This window comes from Tursiops truncatus, chromosome 19 (assembly GCF_011762595.2).
Source record: "Tursiops truncatus isolate mTurTru1 chromosome 19, mTurTru1.mat.Y, whole genome shotgun sequence".
NCBI lineage: Eukaryota > Metazoa > Chordata > Mammalia > Artiodactyla > Delphinidae > Tursiops > Tursiops truncatus.
In genome coordinates this window covers 35757903-35784142 of record NC_047052.1, presented here as the reverse complement: position 1 = coordinate 35784142, position 26240 = coordinate 35757903, and the positions used below count along the sequence as shown (strand labels likewise).

Here is a 26240-nt window from a genome sequence, read left to right as displayed (position 1 = left end):
GGACTGTATATCACCTGGGTCAGCTCCTTAAGAGGAGAGGTCATGTTCTGTCTTGTTTTACTCAAAGCAGAGGGCACATTACTCTGACATTGGCAGCTACTGCGTGAAAGTTTGTTGGGCTCAATTTTGTGAGTACAGATGAGAAGTAGGGACTTTCAAATAATAGAAAGACTGTTTAGAATTGATCTGGTTAAGAGACAGCCTCACTCATTCCTTGTTCACTTATTGTCAGAGTTAAAAGAAATTTAAGAAATAATATTATGAATGAGAAGTTCTATTTTATGAGCTAATATTCATGTATGAACATGGGTTAACAGGAAAAATATACAGAGTGAGTACGATGCTTGGATCTAGGGCCTAGTACTACTAGATTTTGAGTTTCAGTCAATGTATTTTATCTTCAGGGCAAATGCATCTTTGAAGTTGGTGAGAATTGGTATGAGATTTAGAAGGTAATGAAGCAACATAAAATTTGTGATGGTGTTCTTCCTTTCCCCATGTATTTTTCTGAGTATTCTCTTGTAATGGAAGTAGTCGTATTCCAATTTCATTTTGTGTTTTCAAAATATCTATCTCCCCAATAAAAGAACAAAACCATGTTTATTTAAAAACTATGCTATTGAAAATGGAAAGCACTAATGGCTAAATAGTATTGATAAATTTTTTAACTTGGTTAGCAGACCAATTATCATTTTTTGTTAACACTTTTTTTTAATTCAAGTTTTTGATTCTTACTTGAAAGATAATTTTTAGTGTGGGAAATTGCATAATATAGTGTTCAAGGTGTGGTCTTCTGTGTCAGACTTGATTTTGAACCCTTGCCTCTGTTATACTAAGATTTAGCATCGTTTTCTGTAAAATGGGTATAATAATATCTACATAAGGGGATTAAATGAGATAATCCATGTGAAGCATAAAACACAGTGCCTGACACATAATGAATATTAGCAAGTATTATGTACAGTACTATTATTTGAGATTCTCCTGTCTTCATATTTTAATCAAGTAGTTTTTATATCTGTAATTCTAGATATCTAAATTCATTTAGTTTGATCGTTCTTTATTAGGACTGTACAATTCAGATTTTGTGAATCCAAATTAGTTCTTATTTCTTTGTCAGAAGTATTAGCTAAATGATTTTTTACTTTTATTAAAATATCCTTTATTAGTTATCTTGTAATCTATATATTTTGATTTTTAAGAAAACTAAGGAGAAATTGGAAAAATGGAAAAATAACATTTATTTTTTATGATTATAAAATTAATATGTTTATTGCAAGAAATTTGAGAAATACTGAAAGTATTTAAAAAATTAAAATCTTCTGTAATGCCACTCTCAAATGCAACCAATGTTAATATTTTTGTGAGATTTTTTTGCTTGTCTTTTTTTAAAATTTTATTATTTTTGTAAATTGAGGTAACATTGATTTATAATGTGAAATTTATTTCAGTCAAATTGCCCAATGTTCTACAAGTTCTTTTATGTTAATCTAGGAAATTTTTCTTTCTCTCTCATTCCAGGGCTGTTCTTGGTCAGTTATATTTGTGGATCTCGATGCCCACAATCGCAACCGGCAAACTTTGTGCTCACTGTTACCCAGAGAATCAAGATCTCATGTGAGATATTTTTATAATAAATTAATATGAACTGTTGTTTATGATTGTTACATAGTTTTGTTTCTTTTTCCAAGAAAGTACTCTAAAGTGTTAAAAGTTGGCAGAAGAGATAAGAGAGAATGTTGCCGCTTACTCCTCTGGCCTGGGGAGGTCAATGTTTAGGAAGTGAACAGAGCTGTGGAGAAAGCTGCTTTGTCCTTTGAGTTTTCATAGAGCAGTACAGAACTAGATATATTTTTTTCTCTTTGGGGGAGTAGCAACATTATGCCAAAATTAATTTTTTTTGGTCATGCAATATTATATACAGTAAGTACCCTACACACGAACTTTCAAGTTGTGAACTTTTAAAGATGTGAATGTGCGTTCCCAGGTCCAATCACATAATTTAGTTCGCGTGTCTGGCGTACATTGTCACGTGCGTGCATCCTCAACAAGTGGTTGTGCTTCTGTGTACTTTACTGTACAGTACTGTATAGAGTACAGTAGTACAGTGTCTTTATTTCAAGCCCAGGGTGTCTGGAAGCAAGCTTAAGAGCAGCAGTGATGTAGTTGGTACTGCTAAAAAGTGCCAAGCGATAATGATGGAAACAAAAGTGAAAATAATTGAGAGAGTGGAGTGACAAGAGGAAGAATAAGTAACTGAAGAACCGAAGAGATTCACGACACAGGAAATGGCAAGGGGATTTTCTTTGTTTGAGGAGGCACTGTTAGTTTTTGAGGCACAGGACCCGAATGTAGAATGGTTCATGAAGGTTGCAGCAGTCTTTCAGAATGCAGTCCCTTGCTACCGTGTCATCTATGACAAGAAAAAAAGAGCTACTACCCAGATATCACTGGACCGTTTTTTCAAGAGGGTAGATAGAATTTAATCCAGCAAAGAACCAGAACCTGTGAGTGCAATTGCAGCTTGCCCTCGGTCTCTTATTGCTGAGGATCCGTTAGCTCTACCATCTCCCACCTCCTCTCCCTCCTCTAGTCAGTAACTCTTCTTGTTCACTCGATGCCAGCCCCTGTATGCCAGCTGTTGTACTGTACTATTGTACTTTTCAAGGTACTATACTGTAAGATTAAAAATGTTTTCTTTATTTTTCATGTTCATTTGTTTTTTATGTATTATTTGTGTGAAAAGTATTATCAACCTATTACAGTACAGTACTATATAGCGGATTGTGTTAGTTAGGTACCTAGGCTAACTTTGTTGGACTTACAAACAAATTGGACTTACAAACATGCTCACAGAACAGAATTTGTTCATATGTAGGGGACTTACTGTATTAGAAATGTAGAAGAATATTTTTCATAATTTAAATTTCTTTTGAATAAAACTGCTTTCCTTATTTCTTTTCTCTCATTTGATTCACCCTTTTCTTTTGTCTGATAATCTCTTAAATGACTATGTAATACCTGATTGCAGATTTTTTGAGGGGTTATTTGTGGCTCTATTCTTAGAAAACACCCAAAATGGAACAATTTAATTATTTTAAAGTAACTATTTTATAGAAGTAATACAAGATTATGATAAAAGACAAACAGAATCCACAAATAAGCAAATAATAAAAATATATCCACTCATTATTCCACCATTCAGTTATAATCTTAGGGTGACATCATTTGGGTTTGTATGTTTCCATGTATTTTTATGTACACATATAATGTTTTTATTTTACGAAACTGGAGGAATATTGTTCATAATGCTTGATAACCTGTTTCTTTGAATGGACATGTTTCCATATTAGTAAACATTTCTATAATATAAATTTTAATGGCTGCTGATTTACTCAGCTAATTGTTGGACCTTTAGGTTGTTTTCTGGTTTTCACTATTATAAACAAATTGTTATGACAGACTAGTTGTAATGACTAATTAGTGGTGTTAAATTTTTACACAATGACTGAAATAACGTACTAAAGTTTGAGTCCAGTGTTGAACCTTGAAAATACTCCTTATCATTGAATGAAGTTTTATCTCCTCTGTAAGGTTCACTAAACCATGCCATATAAACATCTGTCTGTCCCTTGGAGCACAGCAGTCTCACTGTCAGTTAAATAACCTTAGTGGCTTTGCATCTCTGTGATTCTCTTTGGGCTGTGTTGATCATATGATTACAGACACTTACTTTCCCTTCTTTTTCTTATTGCCCCCAGAACACAGATGCTGCCCTGCTCCCCTGCATCAGTTATCCTGCATTTGCCTTGGATGATGAAGTTCTGTTTAACCAGACACTTGATAAAGTGGTTAGAAAATTAAAAGGAAAATATGGATTTAAGCGTTTCTTGAGAGATGGGTATAGAACATCATTGGAAGATCCTAAAAGACGCTACTACAGACCAGCTGAAATTAAGGTATCAAAAAATATCCCATGTCAGATAGCATAATAGAATGTTCAAAAGTACTGATTCAGGAGGCAGACTTCTTGGGTTTGAATTCTGGCTCTGCCACTTATTAGCTGTGAGACCTTGGGCAAGTTAATTAAGCTCTCTGTGTTTAATATTCTTCATTGATAAAATAAAGTTAGTACCTACTATTAGTGAGGTTTTTTTGAGAATTAAATCAGTTAATATATATAAAAGTGCTTAAAACAGTGCTTGGCACATAGTAAGCACTCGGTAAGTGTTAGCTGTTGAGGCCTATTTGCTCACATCGGGCCATGTTGAGCCATTGGGTGAGTAATTTTTCTATTGAACTTTCAGTATTTTGCCTGCCTACTATATACCATTTGTCTAATATAATAGAAAATATCTATTTGTGATTGAATTTTCAATCTTTAAGCAAATGTTCTTTTTTCTGTTTCACTTAGACACTTCCCTCTGAAATATACTCCTCTAAATATTTGGTTTTAAAGATTTTACATTTCAAATATACATACATATCCTATATCTAGGTTTATTCTAGCTGTTTCTAAGCTGCCCAAAAAACTGTAACACCCCCCCAAAAAAGTAAGCATCCATCCACATTGCTGAAGACTTTGCTTTAATGGGATAGGTTGAAAATTATCTTTAAAAACCCCCAAACCCCTCCCTATCTGCCTCCCCTTGCCTCTCTCTTTGTTGTCACACTCCTGAAGAGCATGGTGTGTTCTAGTTGTGCCTCCTTGTTTGCCTCCTACTTACTCCTTTACCTTATAATCTGGCTCCTGTCCCCAGCACTTCCCAGTAGCTGTATTGGCTTCAGTCAGTTTATGTCACTGGATCATTGTGGATGCCTTTCTAACTTTATTTCACTGTACCTCTCATTGGCATTTGAGTGTCTTAAGTAAGTCCTCTCTCAGGAGGTTCTCCTCCATTTTCTGTGACTTCAATCTCTTCCTAAGTCTCTGCTTAGTTCTCTCACTATCTTTCTTAGTCTTCTTTGCAGGTTCCTCTTCTTCTGCCTCCCTTTATCCTTTGCTTGTCTCCTGGAATCCATCTTCAGTCCTATTCTCTTTCATGCTATTCATGCAGTCATAGCTCTAGCAATCACTGTTAATCCCACATCTCTATCCCTAACTCATACTTCCACCCCTGAGTGCCCTACCACGTATCCAGCTGCCTTTTGGACATCCTCACTAGAATGCGCTGCAGTCTGCCTATGATCACCTTCCACCCTTCTGTCCAAGCCCCAAACCTGAGATTCATCCTAGGCTCTTCCCTCTCACTCAGCCTTCTTTGTCACTCACCAAGTCTGGCAAATTTAACTACCTTTAAATCTTAAAAACTGTCCCTTCATCTCTACTAACTTCTTCGTTTAGGCGAGTGATCCACAGCTGGGAATGATTTTGCTCCCCAGGGGACATTTGACAATATTTGAAGAAATTTTTTGTTGTTACACCTTGGTGGGTGCTACTGGCATCTGGAAGGTAGAATCCAGGGATGCTACTAACTGTCCCACAGTGCACAGGACAACCCCCACAACAAAGAACTATTTGGCCCAAAATGTCAATAGTGCTGAAGTTGAGAAACATTGATTTAGGTTAACATCCTTTCTCTTTGGATTGTTCCCAGCAGCCTTCCAGTTGGTCTCCTTATTTCTTATCCTAAAACCCTCTTCAGTACTGCCAGCTGTTCATCTAGCAAGTAAATTTGATCCTCTTCAGTGGTACCCTGTCACTTTCAGATCAAAGTTTTTGTCTCTCAGCCTGACTTCTCAGGCCCTCCCTGATCTGGCTGTCCTGACCCACCTGTTAGACTTCAGCTTTCACTGCTTCTTCCTTGCTTGTTCCAGGAATACTGAATTGCTGTGAGTTTCTTTAACGTACTTTGTTCATTAATGCATTTCTAGTTTGTGCTGTTGTCTTCTCTGTATGGAGTTCCCTTAGCTTATCTCTCCAGAGAAATCCATCAAGCATTAGTTGAAGCATCTCCTTTCCTATAAACCCTTTCCAGACGCCCTGGGCAGGCTCAGATGCTTCATGCCCTTGGTTCTTGATATATATACAATGTATAGACATTTTGTAACATACTGCAATTGTTTATTTACATGCCTGTCTCCCCACTACAGCAGGTTCTCTATCTTTTTGTCTTCATAGCCCTCTGTCTAGCTGATGCCAGGCATTACTAAATACTTAGGAAATATTTATTGAATGAATGACTACTCTGTGATGGATTAAATGAATGAGCTTTTGAATAATAAGAATGATGAGGGCTTCCCTGGTGGCGCAGTGGTTGAGAGTCCGCCTGCCGATGCAGGGGACACGGGTTCATGCCCTGGTCTGGGAGGATCCCACATGCCTCGGAGCGGCTAGGCCCATGAGCCATGGCTGCTGGGCCTGCGTGTCCGGAGCCTGTGCTCCGCAGCGGGAGAGGCCACGACAGTGAGAGGCCCGCGTACCGCAAAAAAAAAAAAAAAAAAATCAGTCCACTTTTGTTATTACAATAAATAAATGTTTATGTATGTATATTCTAATGATGTAAGTGTTCTAATTAATATAATTAACATACAGTTCTAAATTATTGTTGATGAACTTTTTATATATTTTATTTTCTGTTTTAGCTATTTGATGGCATTGAATGCGAATTTCCTATATTTTTCCTTTACATGATGATTGATGGTGAGTGAACTTTTCTCCTGAAATTTAAACTGTAGGATATAACTAGTTTAAAGAAGAAAAGAAATAAAATATGACTCCTTTCAGCTGGCAAAATAGACTGCACTAATTGATGTTAACTACTCTGCATTTTTATGTGCTACTTTTCTGCTTTCTGACTTAATGTTACATCATTTAAAGAATTTTAAAAATACTTTGAAGTATTTTTAAAATGATACAAATATATTTTCATATTTACAAAGAAGAATTTTTATGAATACTGTAATTTGTGACATTGTGAATGTCTGTATTATTTATACTTAAGCATAGAGAAATTTCAATTAAAAGTCAGTTTTCAATTCTAATTGCTAACATTTCTCAAATCAATTTCCTGGAAAACTATCATATGCATTTATTTGCATAACCTTTTTCCATTTTATGTTTATTATTTACATAGAAAAATACCAGAATAATTACAATTGGGTAAATTTTTTTCTAAGGTAAAATTTCTGTTGTGTTTATTGAGCTCAAATGCTATTGGATTTTATATTTTACATTTTAGGTGTTTTTAGAGGCAATCCCAAGCAAGTAAAAGAATATCAGGATCTTCTGACTCCAGTACTTCATCAGACAACAGAAGGTGTAGTTGGAATGCTTTTCCTTTTTTTTTTTTTAAATCTTTATTGGAATGTAATTGCTTTACAAAATTGTGTTAGTTTCTGCTATATAAGAAACTGAATCAGCTATACGTATACATATATCCCCATATACCCTCCCTCTTACGTCTCCCTCCCACCCTCACTATTCCACCCCTCTAGGTGGTCACAAAGCACAGAGCTGATCTCCCTGTGCTATGCGGCTGCTTCCCACTAGCTATCTATTTTACATTTGGTAGTGTATATATGTAAATGCAAGTCTCTCACTTTGTCCCATCCTACCCTTCCCCGTCCCCATGTCCTCAAGTCCATTCTCTACATCTGCATCTTTATTCCTGTCCTGCCCTTAGGTTGATAAGAACCTTTTTTTTCTTTTTTACACTCCATATATATGTGTTAGCATACCGTATTTGTTTTTCTTTTTCTCACTTCACTCTGTATGACAGACTCTTGGTCCTTCCACCTCACTACAAATAACTCAATTTCATTTCGTTTTATGGCTGAGTAATAGTCCACTGTACCTATGTGCCACATCTTCTTTATCCATTCACCTGTCGATGGACGCTTAGGTTGCTTCCATGTCCTGGCTATTGTAAACAGTGCTTCAGTGAAAACTGTGGTACATGATTCTTTTTGAACTATAGTTTTCTCAGGGTATATGCCAGTAGTGGGATTGCTGGGTCATAGGGTAGTTCTATTTTTAGATTTTTTAAGGAACCTCCATACTGTTTTCCATAGTGGCTGTATCAATTTATATTCCCACCAACAGTGCAAGAAGATTCCCTTTTCTCCACACCCTCTCCAGCATTTATTATTTGTAGATTTTTTGACAATGGCCATTCTCACTGGTGTGAGGTAATAACTCATTGTAGTTTTGATTTGCATTTCTCTAATGACTACTGATGCTGAGCATTCTTTCATGTGTTTGTTGGCAATCTGTATATCTTTGGAGAAATGTCTATTTAGGTCTTCTGCCCATTTTTAATTTGGGTTGTTTGTTTTTTGATAGTAAGCTGCATGAGCTGCTTGTATATTTTGGATATTAATCCTTTGTCAGTTTCTTAGTTTGCAAATATTTTCTCCCATTCTGAGGGTTCTCTTTTCGTCTTGTTTATGGTTTCCTTTGCTGTGCCAAAGATTTTAAGTTTCACTAGGTCCCATTTGTTCATTTTTGTTTATATTTCCATTTTTCTAGGAGGTGGGTTAAAAGGCATCTTGCTGTGATTTATGTCAAAGAGTGTTCTTCCTATGTTTTCCTCTAAGAGTTTTCCTCTAAGTGTCTGCCTTACATTTAGGTCTTTGATCCATTTTGAGCTTATTTTTGTGTATGGTATTAGGGAGTGTTCTAATTTCATTCTTTTACATGTAGCTGTCCAGTTTTCCTGGCACCACTCATTGAAGAGGCTGTCTTTTCTCCCTTGTATATTCTTGCCTCCTTTATCAAAGATAAGGTGACCATATGTGCGTGGGTTTATCTCTGGGCTTTCTTTTCTGTTCCATTGATCTATATTTCCGTTTTTGTGCCATTACCATGCTGTCTTGATTACTGTAGCTTTGTAGTAGTCTGAAGTCAGGCAGCCTGATTCCTCCAGCTCTGTTTTTCTTTCTCAAGATTGCTATGGCTATTTGGGGTCTTTTGTGTTTCCATACAAATTGTGAAATTTTATGTTCTAGTTCTGTGAAAAATGCCATTGGTAGTTTGATAGGGATTGCATTGAATCTGTAGATTGCTTTGGGTAGTATAGTCATTTTCACAGTGTTGATTCTTCCAATCCAAGAATATGGTATATCTCTCCATCTATTTGTATCATCTTTAATTTCTTTCATCAGTGTCTTCTAGTTTTCTGCATACAGGTGTTTTGCCTCCTTCAATAAGTTTATACCTAGGTATTTTATTCTTTTAGTTGTGACGGTAAATGGGAATGTTTCCTTACTTTCTCTTTCAGATTTTTCATCACTATTGTATAGGCATGCCAGAGATTTCTGTGCATTAATTTTGTATCCTGATACTTTACCAAATTCATTGATTAGCTCTAGTAGTTTTCTGGTAGCATCTTTAGATTCTCTATGTATAGTATCATGTCATCTGCAAACAGTGACAGCTTTACTTCTTCTTTTCTGATTTGGATTCCTTTTATTTCTTTTTCTTCTCTGGAAGTTTTGCTGTGGTTAAAACTTTAAAAACTATTTTGAATAATAGTGGTGAGAGTGGGCAACCTTGTCTTGTTCCTGATCTTAGAGGCAATGGTTTCAGTTTTTCACCACTGAGAACGATGCAGGCTGTATGTTTGTCATATATGGCCTTTATTATGTTGAGGTAGGTTCCCTCTGTGCCCACTTTCTGGAGGGTTTTTCTCGTAAATGGGTGTTGAATTTTGTTGAAAGCTGTTTCTGCATCTATTGAGATGATCATATGGTTTTTCTCCTTCAATTTGTTAATATGGTTTATCACATTGATAGATTTGCGTATATTGAAGAATTCTTGCATTCCTGGAATAAACCCCACTTGATCATGGTGTATGATCCTTTTAATGTGCTATTGGATTCTGTTTGCTAGTATTTTTGCATCTATGTTCATCAGTGATATTGGCCTGTAGTTTTCTTTTTTTGTGACAGCTTTGTCTCGCTTTGGTATCAGGGTGATGGTGGCCTTGTAGAATGAATTTCAGAGTACCCTCCCTCTGCTATATTTTGGAAGAGTTTGAGAAGGAAAGGTGTTAGCTCTTTTCTAAATATTTGATAGAATTCGCCTGTGAAGCCATCTGGTCCTGGGCTTTTGTTTGTTGGAATATTTTTAATCACAGTCTCACTTTCAGTGATTGTGATTGGTCTGTTTATATTTTCTATTTCTTCCTGGTTCAGCCTTGGAAGGTTGTGCTTTTCTAAGAGTTTGTCCATTTCTTCCAAGTTGTCCATTTTATTGGCATAAGTTTGTTATAGTTATCTCTCATGATCCTTTGTTATTCTGCAGTGTCTGATGTTACTTCTCCTTTTTCATTTCTAATTCTGTTGATTTGAGTCTTCTCCCTTTTTTTCTTGATGAGTCTAGCTAATGGTTTATCAATTTTGTTTATCGTCTCAAAGAACCAGCTTTTAGTTTTATTGATCTTTGCTATCGTTCCTTCATTTGTTTTGCATTTATTTCTGATCTGATCTTTATGATTTCTTTCTTTCTGCTAACTTTGGGGTTTTTGGTTCTTCTTTCTCTAATTTCTTTGGTGTAAGCTTAGGTTGCTTATTTGAGATGTTTCTTGTTTCTTGAGGTAGGATTGTATTTCTATAAACTTCCCTCTTAGAATTGCTTTTGCTGCTTCCCGTGTGTTTTGGGTCATAGTGTTTTAATTGTCATTTGTCTATAGGTATTTTTTGATTTCCTCTTTGATTTCTTCAGTGATCTCTTGGTTATTTAGTAGTGTATTGTTTAGTCTCCATGTGTTATTTTTTTTTTTACAAATTTTTTCCTTTAATTGATATCTAGTCTCATAATGTTGTGGTCGGAAAAGATTGCTGATATGATTTCAATTTTTTAACATTTACCAAGGCTTGATTTGTGACCCAAGATATGATCTATCCTGGAGAATGTTCCATGAGCACTTGAGAAGAAAGTGTTTTCTGTTGTTTTTGGATGGAATGTCCTATAATTATCAATTAAGTCCATCTTGCTTAATGTATCATTTAAAGCTTGTGTTTCCTTATTTATTTGCATTTTGAATGATCTGTCCATTGGTGAAAGTGGGGTGTTAAAGTCCCCTACAATGATTGTGTTCTTGTCTATTTCCCCTTTTACGGCTGTTAGCATTTGCCTTATGTATTGAGGTGCTCCTGTGTTGGGTGCGTAAATATTTACAATTGTTATATCTTCTTGGATTGATCCCTTGATTATTATGTAGTGTCCTTCTTTGTCTCTTGCAACATTCTTTATTTTAAAGTCTATTTTGTCTGATATGAGAATTGCTACTCCAGCTTTCTTTTGGTTTCCATTTGCATGGAATATCTTTTTCCATCCCCTCACTTTCAGTCTGTATGTGTCCCTAGGTCTGAAGTGGGTCTCTTTTAGAAGCATATATACGGGTCTTGTTTTTGTATCCTTTCAGGCAGTCTGTGTCTTTTGGTTGGAGCATTTAATCCATTTACATTTAAGGTAATTATCGATATGTATGTTCCTATTCCCATTTTCTTAATTGTTTGGGGTTTGTTACTGTAGGTCTTTTCCTTCTCTTGTGTTTCCTGCCTAGAGAAGTTCCTTTAGCCTTTGTTGTAAAGCTGGTTAGGTGGTGCTGAATTCTCTTAGCTTTTGCTTGTGTGTGAAGGTTTTAATTTCTCCATCGAATCTGAATGACATCCTTGTTGGGTAGAATAATCTTGGTTGTAGGTTTTTCCCTTTCATCACTTTAAGTATGTCCTGCCTCTCCTTTCTGGCTTGCAGAGTTTCTGCTGAAAGATCAGCTGTTAACCTTATGTGGATTCCCTTGTATGTTATTTGTTACTTTTCCCTTGCTGCTTTTAATATTTTTTCTTTGTAGTTAATTTTTGATAGTTTGATTAATATGTTTTGGCGTGTTTCTCCTTGGATTTATTCTGTATGGGACTCTCTGTGCTTCCTGTACTTGATTGACTATTTCCTTTCCCATATCAGGGAAGTTTTCAACTATAATCTCTTCAAATATTTTCTCAGTCCCTTTCTTTTTCTCTTCTTTTTCTGGGACCCTTATAATTTGAATGTTGGTGTATTTAATGTTGTCCCAGAGGTCTCTCAGACTGTCCTCAATTCTTTTCATTGCTTTTTCTTTATTCTGCTCTGCAGTAGTTATTTCCACTGTTTTATCTTCCCAGGTCTCTTATCTGTTCTTCTGCCTCAGTTTTTCTGCTATGGATTCCTTCTAGAGAATTTTTAATTTAATTTATTGTGCTGTTCATCATTGTTTATTTGCTCTTTAGTTCTTGTAGGTCCTTGTTAAACGTTTCTTGTATTTTCTCCATTCGATTTCCAAGATTTTGGATCATCTTTACTATCATTACTCTGAAATCTTTTTCAGGTAGAATGCCTATTTCCTCTTCATTTGTTTGGTCTGGTGTTTTTTTGCCTTGCTCCTTTATCTGCTGCATATTTCTCTGTCTTCTTATTTTGTTTAACTTACTGTGTTTGGGGTCTGCTTTTTGCAGGCTGCCGGTTTTTAGTTCCCTTTGTTTTTGGTGTCTGCCCCCAGTGGGTAAGGTTGGTTCAGTGGGTTGTGTAGGCTTCCTGGTGAAGGGGACTGGTTCTTGTGTTCTGGTGGGTGGGGCTGGATCTTGTGTTTCTGGTGGGCAGGGCCACATTCGGTGGTGTGTTTTGGGGTGTCTGTGAACTTAGTATGGTTTTAGGCAGCCTCTCTGCTAGTGGGTGGTGTTGTGTTCCTGTCTTGCTAGTTTGGCATGGGGTGTCCAGCACTGGAGCTTACTGGCTGTTAGTTGAGCTGGGTCTTAGCATTTGAGATGGTGATCTCTGGGAGAGCTCTTGCCGATTGATATTACGTGGGGTCAGGCGGTCTCTGGTGGTCCAATGTCCTGAACTCAGTTCTCCCACCTCAGAGGCTCAGGCCTGACACCAGGCCGGAGCACCAAGATCCTGTCAGCCACACGCCTCAGAAGAACACGAGAAAAAGGAAAGAAAATTAAAATAAATAAATAAATAAAATTTTAAAAATATTTTTCAGTAATTAAAAAAAAAAAAAGGAAGAGAGCGACCAAACCAGTAAACAAATCCACCCATGATATGAAGCACTAAAAACTATACTGAGGTAAACATAAAAATCAGAAACAAGTCAGTTGCAGACAGCAAACCCTAATTGTACAGTTGCTCCCAAAGTATACCACCTGAATTTTGGGATGATTCGTTGTCTGTTCAGGTATTGCACAGATGCAGGGTTCATCAAGTTGACTGTGGACATTTAATCCGCTGCTCCTGAAGCTGTAGGGAGAAATTTCCCTTTTACTTCTTTGTTCGCACAGCTCCTGGGCTTCAGCTTTGGTTTTGGTCCCACCTCTGCATGTACGTTGCCTGAGGGCATCTTTTCTCCTCCCAGACAGGAGGTGGTTAAAGTAGCAGCTGATTAGGGGGCTCTGGTTCACTTAGGCTGAGGAGAGGGAGGGGTACGGAATGTGGGGTGAGCCTGCGGCGGCAGAGGCCAGCAGGATGTTGCAACAGCCTGGGGTGCGCCATGTGTTCACCCGGGGATGTTGTCCCTGGATCATGGGATCCTGGCAGTGGCAGGCTGCACGGGTTCCCGGTGGGGGGAGGTGTGGATAGTGACCTGCTTGCACACAGGCTTCTTGGTGGCAGCAGTAGCAGTGTTAGCTTTTCATGCCCATCTCTGGTGTCTGCGCTGATAGTCACAGCTTGCACCCGTCTCTGAAGCTTGTTTAGGTGGTGCTCTGAATTCTCTCTCCTCACGCACCCTTAGGCAGTTCCAGACTTTTTCCCATACTCCTTCTCATCTAGCTGTGATGCACTAGCCCCCTCAGGCTGTGTTCACACAGCCAACCCCAGTCCTTTCTCTGGTATCTGACCTCCGAAGCCAGAGCCTCAGCTCCCAACGCCCACCCTCCCCAGGGGGGTGAGCACACAAGCTTCTCAGGTTGGTTAGTGCTGGTCGGCACCTATCCTCTGTGCGGGAATCTCTCTGCTTTGCCCTCTGCACCCCTGTTGTTGCACTCTTCTCCGTGGCTCTGAAGCTTCCCACCCCCACCACCTCTGTCTCCACCAGTGAAGGGGCTTCCTAGTGTGTGGAAACTTCCTCCTTCACAGCTCCTTCCCTGAGGTGCAGGTTCCATCCCTATTCTTTTGTCTCTGTTTTTGCTTTTTTCTTTTGCCCTACCCAGGTACATGGGGAGTTTCTTGTCTTTGTGGAAGTCTGAGGTCTTCTGCCAGCGTTCAGTAGGTGTTCTGTAGGAGTTGTTCCACATGTAGATGTATTTTTGATGTATTTGTGAGGAGGAAGGTGATCTCCATGTCTTAGTTCTGTGCCATCTTGAAGCACCCCCAGGAATGCTTTTTCAAGAAATTCTTTCTACCAGCATTCCCTTAATGTTCCTTTGAAATGTATAAATAATTCCTTTCTAAACAGAACAATTTATATTGAAATGAAAAAATGAACGGGGCTGCAAACAAATTAGAAAGAATAATCTCTTAATTTGTTATAATAAACTTATTTTTATGAAAGGAGTTCATTAGGCAAGGTGATAGAGAGGGAGATGAATTTTAAGTGTTCATGGCTATAGTTACTATACTGTAGTTTGCCAGGTGGGCAGAGGTTCTTCATCTATTACCTACTGTAATACTCCTTCACTGGATGTAATGTGACAATAATATAAAATGACTAATTTTTATCCATGTCACCAGAAATGTTTTGTTCAGGTGAGTACTGCCCCCTTCAGAGGGCCACTTAGGGAGGCTCTGCCCTAGCCTAAGGGTACTACCATTGCCAAGAATATTTTGACCTCCTCTTTGGAGATGTTTTCAGGGCTTTTTTCACATTAATTTGAATGTCTGCCATGGTTCTAAAATGTCATCCTTTGAGGATGGGTTTAATATTTTAGAAATGGTCAAAAGGTCCAGACTTATAAATAATATATTGGTTTCAGTTAAACACCAGCAAGGGCCATAAAGGAACATAACTGAGTTTTTTCGTATGACTAGAAAACTAATTCTTGAAAGAATTCCAGAGGAGAAGTTCCAGATATCTTTGGTGTTTGGAAGTATTAGTAAAATAGTAAAATATTCTCATGCGTGAACAGCTTTGACGACCTATTTATCTGAAAGTTAAAAATTATGGTGTGTTAATTAAAAAAAAAAAAGAGGGTGGTCTTACAGACATGATGCACAAACTGGCAATCACAGCAGTGGGCCCTATTCCTGTCTCACATGAAGTTTATGATATTCTTTAGGGTTTTCCACAGTATCTTAGAGTAAATACTTTATACTGTATGCTCACCCTTTAAAGTCTGTGTAATGTTAAAGTAGCAAAATGTTTATGGATAAACATTGAATTTCAAATAAATGTTAATGTTTAAAACCAGTTTTTTGTCTTTATGCTCCAAATAACCACTTGTCCAATGTGAGAAACAATGTAATGAATGTTGTAATGAATATATTTAAAATCCCTTGAATCAGATCTTTTAGTATTCAGTGATAGATCATTGATGCATTGAGGTGGTAGTCTGTGTATCACACTTTAGGCTTCTTTATGTTGAAAGAGTGATGTTCAGACTATTATCTGTGTATCATAGACCTTTTCACTGGTTTTAGACACAAATATCACTATTTATTGATGCGTGAAGAAAGAAGCAAATTTTAGGGAAATCTGTGTAGTAGTATTAGAAAAATTAAGTTCAGTGTGGGATGATATTACAAAAAGTCTTCTGTAGCACTGTATTAGAATGTTGGTTTTTCTCCCTTCACATCATCCACAAAGATTCTAGTCTTAAAATAATTTTTAGTTTCTACCAAGAAATATTTTTAAATGAGTTGGTCACAGGGGGAAGATGGATTTTTTTTTTTTCTCCTCAGTGATGTTGAATAGTAGATAATGGCCTTAATGTTTAAAATGGGGATTTCTTTGCTCTAAGCAATCGCTCAGGGTTATAATTCTTCATTTAAGATTACACAGTATCTCATTTGTAAAGCTTCCACAGACTAATTCTATTAAAAATAGCTTCTTCTATGGCTCTACATATTTGCATACTATATATTTATTGATTCATTTAAAGGTGTTAAATGTTGTTAAAAGAGATTATGTACACATTGTTGGCTAACATATAACATATCCTGTCAAATTAGTTTTAAAGTAAAGAAGCTTTTCCCACATTTTTCACTGGGAATTTCTGAAAAGAGTCAAATTTTCCTATCCTGTTGGACAACTTTCTCTCTTTCTGCTTTGTCATCATTGTAGTTTTTGAAGGGAAAATTTGAGGAGGATACTGATTTGTTATATTTTAAATATTTATTTTTAAACTCCATAGGTTATCCTGTCATACCAAAGTACTACTTTGTGCCAGCTGATTTTGTAGAATATGAAAAAAGAAACCCTGGTAGTCAGAAGCGATTTCCTAGCAACTGTGGCCGTGATGGAAAACTGTTTCTTTGGGGACAAGCCCTTTATGTCATTGCAAAACTCCTGGGTAAGTGAAGAAGATCGGGAACAGTTTTTTTTCTTATTATCAAGTCTTTAGAAATAAGTATGTCTTTGTTGACATTGACATTCTTTTTGGATTTGGGTGGTGTTTCATGCTGTTAAGAGGTCTTGGGGGAGTTTCTTAGCATGGAAAAGTACATTAATATGTCTATTGCACTGAATGATGATGGATGTTTCTGGGAAGAAAGTCAAATAGGTGTGGGTACCACTATGATCATTTTGGGCTGCATTCAGCTTAGTAGATAGGGTGCTAGCAGAAGGCTATGGAAACTTTGAGTCTCTTTTATAAATGGAATACAGTTGTGATTTAGTATAACAATCATGCTTGGTCATACCTGTAGTAAACCACTTGCCATAAGGAATCAGGTGTCTCAAAGTTTTCTTCTTTCCAGTAAATACATGTTGGCAGTTTACTCAGTGAGGTGGAGGCATAATGGAGCCACTATTCATAATTCTTTGAAGAATTGTTTTTCAGCTTCTCCTAAAACTTCAGCTGAAGTATCTTTGGATACATTGAAATGAAAGTTGATTTAATGCACACAAAAAAGCATTATGCATCTTGCTATACCATTCCTTGCTAAATTTTTTAATATTATTAGCATTTCCGTCAAAAAGGTTATCATAATAGTCAGAATTCTTTTATGACAAACAGATTATGAAACAAGCTGACTGTAAATACTGTACCTGCACTAAAAGAACTGCTTACTGTGTGAAATACTGTTATTGTCTTTGTTGTTCTTAGTATTACTGCATAAAAGCTAAATTTGTTTGTGCTGTAAGAATAATCATCTTTGGTTCCTTTTTATATTCCATTAGGGAAGAATATTTCAAAGTCCAGATTTCCAATTCAAGCTTTACACAAATGATATATATAAGAGCAGACAGAAGCTATTCAAAGAAGAGAAAATTAAGTTAATGCTGTCTTCAGTTTGCTCATTTCCTGACTATATTTTCTGTGTCTCCATATATACTTAATCCTAATTTAAGAACCTGTAGAAAATTGTTTTCTTTAAAGGGACAGCTCTTTGATAAGGAGTTGATATTATTTATGCAGGTTTTGCTTTAAGATTTTCCAAAAGAAAAAAATAACATACATAAGGTAGTTTTCTTAGAATCAAGCCAAGTTGGTAAGGTTATCTCTGGTTAGAATTTTATTTCCATCTTATTAGCATGAATACAAAGAAGCCTTGTTGATAATCAGCTAAATAAAACATATTTTGGCAGAGGAGTGGTTAACCTATCTAAGGACAAGAATTTTAACATCAGAATCATAAGTTTCTGTATACTACACTTGGAAACAAATGAGCATGATGAAATTTTTCTGGGAGTCTGAGACTGAAAACTGGTACCTGGCATATGGGATTTGAGATCTAAACCTTCTTCATCCTGCTTTTTGCTGTATATACAGCTTAGGGTTGAATGCAGGATTGACCATATTCTATATAAGCAGATTGAGCTTTAAAAAACAAAGATTGAAAACAATATCAGTCAGTAACAAAACATTGGACCTTCCTTACTCCAAAATAAATGTATTGAATGTAGACAAATTTTGAGTGTAGATAGCATTTTCTTATGTTAAGACCAGAGTGAATAGAAATAATCCAGGTCATGCCTTCATCTCTGTTTTATGACCATTTTGAATACGAAAGAGCATTCAAAGAAACAGTTTCTCTTTTCCCTGCTGCACTTCTAAAAAGGCAGTAGAGGACATGAGTAGGTGTATTGCAGACTACGAAACCACATACTTATCTCCTGCTAGAAAAAGAGATACTGCATATTAATTAGCACTCTGACCTAGCTGTGTGTCATCTGGTTAACAACTCACTGGTTAAAATGAATAAGGTCTCAGAAGATTGAATCATTTAGTTGCTCTTGACTATTGTATAACTGTCCCCCCTGCCCCAAGAACCATCAAACTTCTATGGATGTTATTAAGATTCCACACAACACCTTTACTAACAAAGTCTTATTTATTTATTAAAGGAGCCTCAGTAGGATATCTGCTTAACAACATTTTGTGGGCAGTTAATTGGAATTACATGAGCATAATAGAACAGTAAATCTTTAAAAATATTCTGTAATATATGGCTTTCACTAATTCAGTCTAGTTTGTAATTGGTGAAATTTAATATTTTGCTCTATGTATGCCTTAGTTAATAATTATACAACAAAACTATGTGACTTTTATGTTAGAGCAAAAAGACTCAATATGCTGTTTCCTTTCCCAAGGCCTGAACTGCCCATTGTGTTCTTAGAAAATAGTTAATTATTACAGTAATTTTTTTTCTTTAGAAAATTTAGACTTTTAGAAAATCAGTGTTTGCTATAAAATAGGTAAATAAATCATAAACAAGGAACTACCACGTGAAAAGGGCTTCCATGCTTATAGTACAACAGCAGTTGAAGACATTACCCTCATTCTGGTCAGTGCCCCATAAAAAATGCTCCATCTCAGATATCTCTTTCAGAATTTAGTGTTAGGAAACACTGTTTTCCCTCACTGAGCTAGTTTTCTTCCTTGAAACTGCAAATACATTATTTTTATTGTAGAACAACTTTATTGAGGTAAAATTACATACATTTCACCTACTTAAAGTTTACAGTTCAATATTTTTTAGCATATTCACAGAGTTGTGCAACTATAACCACAATCAATTTTAGAATATTGTCATCAATCCCCCCCCCCAAAAAAAAGCCCTATACTCTTTAGCAGTCACTCCCCATGTACCCCTAATCACTTCATCCTTCCCCTTAGCGCTAGACAATCATTTATCTACTTTCTATTTTATAGATTTACCTATTCTGGACATTTTATATACCTCAAATCATATAATGTATGGCCTTTATGACTCACTTAGCCTGTCTTCAAGTTTCACCCATGTATTAGCACTTTGTTCCCTTTTTTTTTTTTTTTTTGTCTGCACCGCGCAGCATTCGAAGTCTTAGTTCCCCTATCAGGATCGAACCTGTGCCCCCTGCAGTGGAAGCGTGGAGTCCTAACCACTGGGAAGCCGGGGAATTCCTGCACTTCGTTCCTTTTTATGGCAAAATAACGTTCCATTGTATGGTTATACCACTTTTGATTTATCCATTCATCAGGTGATGGACATTTGGGTTGTTTCCACTTTTTGGCTATTATGAATAATGCTGCTCTAAACTTTCATGAACAAGTTATCGTTTGACATATGTTTTCATTTCCCTTGGGTATATACCTAGGGGTAGAATTGCTGAGTCATATGGTAACTCTGTGTTTAACATTTGGAGCGCTTCTAGACTATTTTCCAAAGTAGCTGTGCCATTTTACCTTCCAGCCAGGAGTGTATGAGGGTTCTAATTTCTCTACTTTCTCTCCAACCCTTATTCTTGTCTGTGTTTTGACATTAGCCATCCTAATGGGTATGAGGTGTTATCTCATTGTGGTTTTGATAAGCATTCCCCAAATGACTAATGTTGTTGAGCATCTTTTCATGTGCTTATTGGTATATCTTCTTTGGAGAAATGTCTATTCAGATACTGTGGCCATTTTTTTTTTTTTTTTGTCGGTACGCGGGCCTCTCACTGTTGTGGCCTCTCCCGTTGCAGAGCACAGGCTCCAGACGCGCAGGCTCAGCGTCCATGGCTCACGGGCCTAACTGCTCCGTGGCATGTGGGATCTTCCTGGACCAGGGCACGAACCTGTGTCCCCTGTATCGGCAGGCGAACTCTCAACCACTGCGCCACCAGGGAAGCCCTGTGGCCATTTTTAAATTGGGTTATTTGTCATTTTATTGTTAAGTTGCAAGAGTTCTTTATATATTCAAGATAGAGGTCCCCTACAAGATATGTGATTTGCAAATATTTTTTCCCATTCTGTGGGCTGTCATTTTGCTTTCTTGATGGTGTCCTTTAAGACACAAAATCTTATCGCTTTGGCAAAGTCCAATTTATCTCATTTTTTCTTTTGTTACTTATGTTTTGATGTAATTTTGTCTAATACGAAGTCACAAAGATTTACTCTTATATTTTCTTCTAACAGTTTTATATTTTTAACTATTACATTTAACTTTTTAAATCTGTTTTGCATTTATTTTTGTAGGTGGTGTGAAGAAGAGGTCCAGCTTCATTCTTTTGCCTTTGTATATTCACTTATCTCAGTATTTTGTGTGGGGGAAAAAACTATTCTTTTCCCTGTTGAATTGTTTTGGCACCCTTGTCGAAAATCAGTTGACCATAATGTAACAGTTTATTTCTGGACTGATCAGTGGATCAGTCCGTTCCACTGATCTCTGTCTTTATGCCAGCACCACGTTGTCTTAATTACTGCAGCTTCTTCCTTTCAATCTGGATGCCTTTTATTACTTCTTCTTGCCAATTTCTCTGACTGGAACCTCCAGTACAATGTTGAATAGAAGTGGCAAGAGTAGACATCATTGTCTTGACTCCTGATCTTTGGAGCATAGCATTCCATCATTGAGTGTGACATTAGCCATGGGTTTTTCATAGATTCCCTTTTTCAGGATGAGGAAGTTCCTGTCTATCCCTAATTTGTTGACTGCCTTTTATCATGAAAGGATGCTGAATTTTGTCAAGTGTTTTCTGTGTCTACTGAGCTGGTCACGTAATTTTTATGTCCTTTGTTCAATTGATATGGTGTATTACAGTAACTGATTTGGGGAGGTTAAGCCATTCTTACATTTGTGGGGTAAGTCCCTTTTGGTCATGGTATGTAATCATTTTTATATGTTACTGGATTTAGTTTGCTAGTATTTTTGTTGAGTAGTTTTGTGTCTATATTCAGAAAAGATTTTGATTTGTGATTTTCTTCCCTTGCGGTGTCTTTGATTTTGGTATTAAGGTAATACTGGCCTGTTAGAATGAGTTCAGAAGTGTCCCTCTATTATTTTTTGGAAAATTTTTGTGAAAGATTGGTTTTAATTCTTCTTTAACTGTTTGGTAGAATTCATCAATGAAGTCCCATGGTCCTGAACATTTTTTGTGTGGAAAGTTTCAGTCACTACTTGTTACACATCTGTTCATATTTTCTGTTCCTCTTTGAGTCAGTTTTGGTAATGTATGTATTTCTAGGAATTTTCCCATATCATCTAGGTTATCTAAATTGTTGGCATACATTTTTTCAGAGTATTCTCTTGTAATCCTTAAGGTTGCTAGTAATGTTCCTAGTTTCATTCCTGATTTAGTAATTTGAGTCTTCTTTCTTTATTTTTTGGTCAGGCTAGCTAAAGGTTTGTCAACTTTTGAGTTTTTCAAGAATCTACTTGGTTTCATTTATATTCTGTATTGTTTTTCTATACTCTATTTCATTAATTTCCACTCTTAATTTCCTTCCTCTTGATTGCTTTTGATTTAGTTAGCTCTTTTTCATCTGCTTTCTTAATGTGGAATATAGATTATAGACTGGAGAATTTTCTGTTTTATTTTTTAATTAATTCATTCATTTATTTATGGCTTCATTGGGTCTTCGTTGCAGTGCGTGGGCTTCTCATTGCAGTGGCTTCTCTTGTTGCGGAGCGTGGGCTCTAGGCACGCAGGCTTCAGTAGTTATGGCACGCGGGCTCAGTAGTTGTGGCGCATGGGCTTAGTTGCTCAGTGTCATGTAGGATCTTCCCAGACTGGGGATCAAACCCATGCCCCCTGCATTGGCAGGCAGATTCTTAACCACTGCGCCACCAGGGAAGTCCCAAGAATTTTCTGTTTTAATGTAGCAATTACAGTTGTCAGTTTCCCTCTGAGCATTGCTTTACCTAAATCCCCTAAGTTTTGGTATGTTGTGTCTTCTTTTTCAATCATCTCATCAGAAAGTACATTAGAAAGTATTTTCTAATTTCCCTTTTCATTTCTTTTCTGACCCATTGGTTATTTAGGAGTGTGTTGTTTAATTTTATTATGTTTGTGAATTTCTAAAACTTCTTCCTGTTAATTGATTTCTATTGTGGTTGAAAGCAATTTCAATTGATTCTATTTGAATAGAATTCTATTTGAATTCTATTTCTAAATTCTGGTATTTCATTCTGTTATGGTTGAAGTATATACTTTGTATGATTTAAATCCTTTTAAATTCACTGATGCTTATTTTATGGCCTAGCATATGAAAGATATTACATGTGCATTGAGAAGGATGTATATTCTGCTCTTGTTGGATGGAGTGTTCTATAAACATCTATTAGGTCCAGTTGGTTTACAGTGTTTTATAGATACATTTTTGATCATGTCATTTCCTTTTTTTTTTTTTCAGCTGATGAATTAATTAGTCCTAAGGACATTGATCCTGTTCAGCGTTATGTCCCACTACAGAATCAACGTAATGTGAGCATGAGGTTTTCCAATCAGGTAAAGAGATATATAAAGATATTTTATTTCATAACTTAGACTCATCCAGACATTTAACACTTAATTGAAGAAGAAATTTTATTCTGAATGGTTTTTTATTGTTCCTTCTGAGGGCAAAGCTTTTCTGTCTTCTGGTTAGTTAAGATTTACCTGTGGTAAAGGGCTATTTGTTAATGAGGAAGTATGAGTCAGATGTGTCCCACGAGATGTCTCACAGGTAAACATTTTCACCTTCACAGTGGTTGTGTTTAAGGTGTCAAATGTCTTTGAGAAGATGCAGTATGTATGGGTGGCATGGGGACAGATGAGATGGCTCTGTTACTGAAGGGAGTGGGGTTCCATGAAAGGCCCTTCGCTTGATGTCTGTCCAGTGCTGTCTCTGTGACAGGACTGAGTGACAGACAGAGTTGTTCTTAGTACTTGGTAACATGTCAGGTGAATAAATAGTTAAATTTTTTTTTTTTACATTTAGTACCTATGGATTCAGACTGTGTTGTGTCAACAAAATAAGTGTTTGCAGGATCAGCAAGATTGATGTTGACTTGAGCAAACCCTCATGTATTAAATGATACCAGTAATGAGTACTGTTAAAATGAAACTGTAGTGTGGATTGTTGAAATTGCCTGAGGAGACAGGGAATGAACCTGAGTGTGTGCCTGGGATTCCAAGCACACGCTTATTAAATTTATTTAATAAGAATAGCATCAGCACTTACAGAAAATATGCTTACAAAATTGAAATGCTCCTTTTACTTTAAAAATATATGTATAACACATACACACACACACACAAACACACACATAAATGCTTGTTTTAACGAGAGAAAGGGAGAGCCAACCAGCCTCATTAGTATCATTAATATCAATAGGTTCTCTCACACTGTTTCTCTGCTTCTTTTGCTGGTCCTCAAACAAAACATCTAGTTACTCTGAGTGGTTCATAGATGAGAAGCTTTTGGGAGAAAGATGCCTATGTTAATATGTGATAAAAATTTTACGCTGGCCTATTAGTTCCCATATAAGGCAGGGATTTGGCCTTTATCTTTATTTACCACTCATCTCTGGAATATATTTACCAGTCAGTAAAGTGGAATATATTTAACTTCATGTTACCTAGTGCTGTGACTCCGAGCCATTTTAAGACTAGTGTGTATCACTTACATAGCATGTGTGATGCACTTCTAGGGTGATGAAATCTCAAAGCCTTTTCTTAGAATATAAAGTGACCTATTGGTCACAGGTTTGAGGTGTGGGGGCAGGAACCAGAGAACATCAAAGCACACAGCTAACAAAATCAACCATTTAAACACTTCATGCTTGACCCATATAAGGAGGGCTGTGGGTTATATGTAATTTTTGACATACAATATTCTTGCAACTCTTTCTCTCCCACTCAAGAAGGCAGAGTACAAGTGAGTGAGAGTGAATTTTATAGAGAATTTACTCTAGGTATATTTTTTATATTGAAATCATTTTCTAATGTTGCTACTAAATTATGTGATGTTCCTCCCAGGTAGAGTCATATCCTATCTAAGAGCCTTGCTCTAGGGTCAGGACAGGGGCTTTTCTCCTGCAGCCATGTTGGGATTACATCCATACATTGTATATAGTTTCTGGGAAGGAAATGATAGGAAAGATTGGCAGCAGAAAATTGCCGGGAGGTGTTATCGCCCCACCCTACTGGCAGCTTGGTTGTGGTGGTATATAAAATGGTGAGGTGCCTTTTCCACTTTCTCAACCATTTAAGCAGTAGCCAAGACCTGGCATGCCCGTATCCATTGTTGGGGCTAGATGGCTTGGCTTGGTGAAATACGGAAGTCAGACAGGGCCCTCTGCCTGAAATGCTGGTGTCAGTGCCCTCTCAGTCATGATTGACCAGGTCAGATCTTGAAATTAACTGATCTGTGTGGATTGACCCTGTCAAATGTCAGAAAAAGTAAGTAGAATAGTAAAGTTCAGACATTTCCTGGAAACAAGAGAAATCCCTGACTTCGAAGGAAGTTGTATCTGAGGTCCCCAGCACTCACAGGACTCAGAAGCTGTTATACTCAACACTTACAGTTTATTACAAAAAAAGGAGAGAGGATAAAATTAGTGAAGGCACACGGGTCAAGTCCTGAGGAAACCAGGCACAAGCTTCCAAATATTCTCACCCAGTGGAGTCGTGTGAGACACAGTTACCCAGGAATGATGTGTGACTACATATGCAAAGTGCTGCCAGCTAGGGAAGCTTGCTCAGGCTTGAACATCAAGGATTTTTATTGGGGGTCAGTTGTGTAAGCGGGTAGCACCTGCATGATTGACCGCAGTTATTGAAGCTCTAACCCCCCCCCCCAGAGAAAAAGCAGATGTTCACCATAAATCACATTGTTCGCATAAACCATATAGACAGACCGGAACAGTATGGCCCAGCGCCTCAGGCATGCAAAAACACTCTTATCTGACAGAACATTCCAAGAAGCCAGAAAGCCCATCCTGAAAGCATGCCTTTCTTGGAAATTTTCAAGATTTAAACAACCCAGGCCTGCTGGGCCAGCTTATTCCTTCACAGAAGGGTTATGGCAGAAGGAAGTCTTCCAGAATCCAGAGAGCTGTGAGTGTGCCAGAAATGTAGAGAGGTCCACTCCCTCAAGTGTGCATGGGGCTATTGGCACATTGCAAATGCAAAACACTGAGGACTGAATTGGCAGCTGTTGATTTTCTTAACTTTACCCTTAGCAAATTTATTTTTGGAAAAGGGGTTGTATCCAGGGTTAAGGCTGAGGTTGGAAAAGGGTATCAGCTGGGATGACCCTCCTCACTACTCTCTCACTAGTCAGGAGTTGCTGTTTTCTCTTGATGTTACTTGGAGAATAAAATTCCCTTTTATAAATAAAGTTTAGAGGAGTAGAAAGAAATGCATTGTTAGCAGTAGCAGATATACTTTATAGTATTGTGAGATTTTGACCAAAAGAAAACAAGAAAACTTTTGCAGACCTTAGAATGTATGTTCCTAGAGACCAGATACCATGTTTTATTCACTTTTGTAGCTTCAGTATCTGTCATAGTACTGTAACACCTGTTATATAGGAGGTTCTCAGGGTTTAACTTCAATGTTTGAGTGTGCTTGATGGTATGTGTGGGAAGAAGGTATGTCATGGAAAATCGTGGACTTATGCAAATATCCCTAAATCTATTTCTCTAATTCTGACCTCTTTCCTAATATTTAAACTTGAATTTCCAACTACCTGGTGATCATCTCTCCACAAATCTAGTCTTTAAAACCCAACATTTCTGGATGTATACGTAACTCTGTCTCATTGAGTTGTATACTTTATATATGTACAGCTTTTTATATGTAAATTATATCTCAATAAAGTGGTTTAAAAATTTAAAAAATGAAACCCAACATTTCTAATGCCAAATTTATCTTCTTGCTTCAAAGTGGCTCTTTTCTCCCTAGTCTCTACCTTGGATAAGGACCATCTTC

The 26240-nt window shown here is 37.0% G+C and overlaps 1 protein-coding gene across 4 annotated transcripts in view; it reads left to right on the top strand.

Moving 5' to 3' along the window:
- PHKB (phosphorylase kinase regulatory subunit beta) overlaps positions 1-26240 on the top strand; it is a 193756-nt gene that overhangs the window by 74425 nt on the left and 93091 nt on the right. For all 4 annotated transcript variants that reach the window (XM_073795660.1, XM_033845059.2, XM_033845058.2 and 1 more), the window contains 6 exons: positions 1522-1617; positions 3762-3959; positions 6586-6643; positions 7182-7259; positions 16273-16431; positions 22678-22772. In XM_073795660.1, the coding sequence (XP_073651761.1) occupies positions 1522-1617; positions 3762-3959; positions 6586-6643; positions 7182-7259; positions 16273-16431; positions 22678-22772 (684 nt within the window). The remainder of the gene's footprint in view (positions 1-1521; positions 1618-3761; positions 3960-6585; positions 6644-7181; positions 7260-16272; positions 16432-22677; positions 22773-26240) is intronic.